This window comes from Anguilla rostrata, chromosome 2 (genome assembly GCF_018555375.3).
Source record: "Anguilla rostrata isolate EN2019 chromosome 2, ASM1855537v3, whole genome shotgun sequence".
NCBI lineage: Eukaryota > Metazoa > Chordata > Actinopteri > Anguilliformes > Anguillidae > Anguilla > Anguilla rostrata.
This window is the reverse complement of record NC_057934.1, coordinates 72076350-72078849: the sequence shown is the minus strand read 5'-3', so window position 1 is coordinate 72078849 and position 2500 is coordinate 72076350. Positions and strand designations below refer to the sequence as shown.

The window sequence follows — 2500 nt, the reverse complement described above, 5'->3', positions numbered from 1 at the left end:
CCAGCTCCCCCCCCCCTCGCTATCAACCTCCTCAGAAGCACAAAAGTGGAGCTCACACCAGATGGTCCTGATAGATTAATTACTCGACAGGGACCAATCAGCATTCTGGAATCGGGCAGGGGAAACGCAAATAACCGAACTGCTCAGCCTCCCCATTGGCTGCCATATTAGATTTGTTGTCTGTTGTTATGATTGGGGTAATTACAAGCTGGTCCTGACGAGCAGATGAGCAGTAAGGGAGGACAGCACGGGCCAGAGAAAATGTCTCCCTCGCTGGACCGCCGCCTTGCGAAAGTTCGGCTTAATAGCCCATAAAACGTTAGAGATCAACCCCATTCCACCCCTGTCCCAGTTCACATAATCTGCCCATTGGGACGAACACATCTGACAGGTTTTACCTTGCCAGGCAGCTTCTGGGAGGCGGGGGGGGGGGATGGTTCAGGATGCAGTAGGCTACGAAAAAACCTGTCTGAAACATTGTCCAAACATTGTGTGTTAGCAGAGTTCAGCACACACAATCTGGAAAACCTCTCTGAAACCGGTCTGAAACATTATATGTACACATACCCACACCTGGGCACACACACACACACACACACACACATTTTTCAGCAATAATTATCATCAAAAGAGTACCACGGGATCTTACCTGAAGTTTAACCTTCACCCCATCGATGCTCAGCACCTTATTCTGAAAAATAATAACAAAAAAAAACATCAATTATGAGCATTATCAGTTATTTCCTAACGCTTGGCGTGTTTTTGCTTTTGTTCTGCTGTTTGTGTAATTAGCAGCGGTGAGCCGCCAAACCCCGCTGAAGGACGCTGGCAGCTCGGCAGCAAATGTAAACATTCTCACGTACTCCCCCCCCCCCTCTCACACCAGCCCCCCCACAGTAACTCTGCGCTTCACTTCAGCTCCCCGCCACAGCCTAACACTTTATAAAGCAGGGAGCCTCCAGCAGCGGTTACCACTCTGTACTTCCTTTACTTACCTTTACCACTCCCTCACTTCACTTCTCCACCTTTACATTTCTACCTTTACTTCACTCCCCCTTTACTTCACTTCTACTCCACCTTTACTTCACTCCCCCTTTACTTCACTTCTACTCCACCTTTACTTCGCTCCCCCTTCACCTCTACTCCAGCTCTTCTCCACCTTTACTTCACTCCCCCCCTACTCCACCTCTGCTCCACCTTTACTACACTTATTACTCATTTTAGTTGAGGTGTGGAGCACAGAACCTTCAAAACACGTAGCACTGCCAGACGAGCACTGGCTTGTTTTTGGAGGGTAATGGAGTTTAATCTGTCCCATTGAAACAGTTTGACCAGTTTCAAACCAGTCCAAACGCAGGGCTGGCTAGATTGTGCACCCAGGACACCGTGGGACGAGACAGAAATGCAAAATACAAGGGGAGAGAACGCCCAACTGCGTTTGTAATGCCGCACACGTTTGGCATGATTCCACCCAGGACAAAGGGTCTGCTTTCAGAGGATCCATCAGAACATTTGTTCTTGTTCTGTGAATTTAATCTACCAAACAACTGAAAGTCTGGTTGATATTTTTTTTAAAACGACCTAGGTAAGGATTCCTTTTTATATATAAAACTACTGGCTGTTGACTATCAATCCATTTCTCTTTGCAACAGCCAGTCTGATGTAGGTCTGTTTTTCTTACACTGTAGGACAAGTCAGAGCCATCAGACCACACTTCAGCACAAAAATACACAGAGAGCGCAATACTGTTGAGATGTGTTGGCACGATGGAGGCAATCGACTGCTGTCATTATCAGGATTATCCAGTAAGAGCTTGGAGAGGCCAAAAACATCAGAGAAAGCTTTGTAATTATAGAATGTTGCTTGTGCATCAGTCCATTTGCAACGATCGGCGATGGCGATGACCGTCTGAGCGAATACGTTCATTCCAAAGCCTTGAGGCAAAGGCTGGTCAACCAGTCACATAAAAACTTCAGTATTACTTTATTTTTATTTCCCTTTTTTGTTTGCTTTTAAAAAAAAAAAAATATATATATATATATTGGTGCCCAACGTGGGGCTGTACATTCAGAACTGAGCAACTGAAACCCACACTGAATCACTGAACACACGCTACTGAACGCACACCACTGACACTCACACTACTGAATCACTGAACACACGCTACTGAACGCATGCTATGGACACTCACACTACTGAATCACTGAACACACGCTACTGAACGCATGCTATGGACACTCACACTACTGAATCACTGAACACAAGCTACTGAACGCATGCTACAGACACTCACACTACTGAATCACTGAACACACGCTACTGAACGCACACCACTGACACTCACACTACTGAATCACTGAACACACGCTACTGAACGCATGCTATGGACACTCACACTACTGAATCACGGAACACAAGCTACTGAACGCATGCTACAGACACTCACACTACTGAATCACTGAACACACGCTACTGAACACACACTACTGAATCACTGAAC

At 46.1% G+C, this 2500-nt stretch overlaps 1 protein-coding gene across 1 annotated transcript in view; it reads right to left on the bottom strand.

Annotated features, from left to right (window-relative positions):
* Positions 1-2500, bottom strand: part of LOC135249100 (ras-related protein Rab-26) — a 66622-nt gene that overhangs the window by 36090 nt on the left and 28032 nt on the right. Inside the window, exon 5 of the mRNA XM_064324374.1 lies at positions 650-691. Coding sequence (XP_064180444.1) covers positions 650-691 — 42 coding nt within the window. The remainder of the gene's footprint in view (positions 1-649; positions 692-2500) is intronic.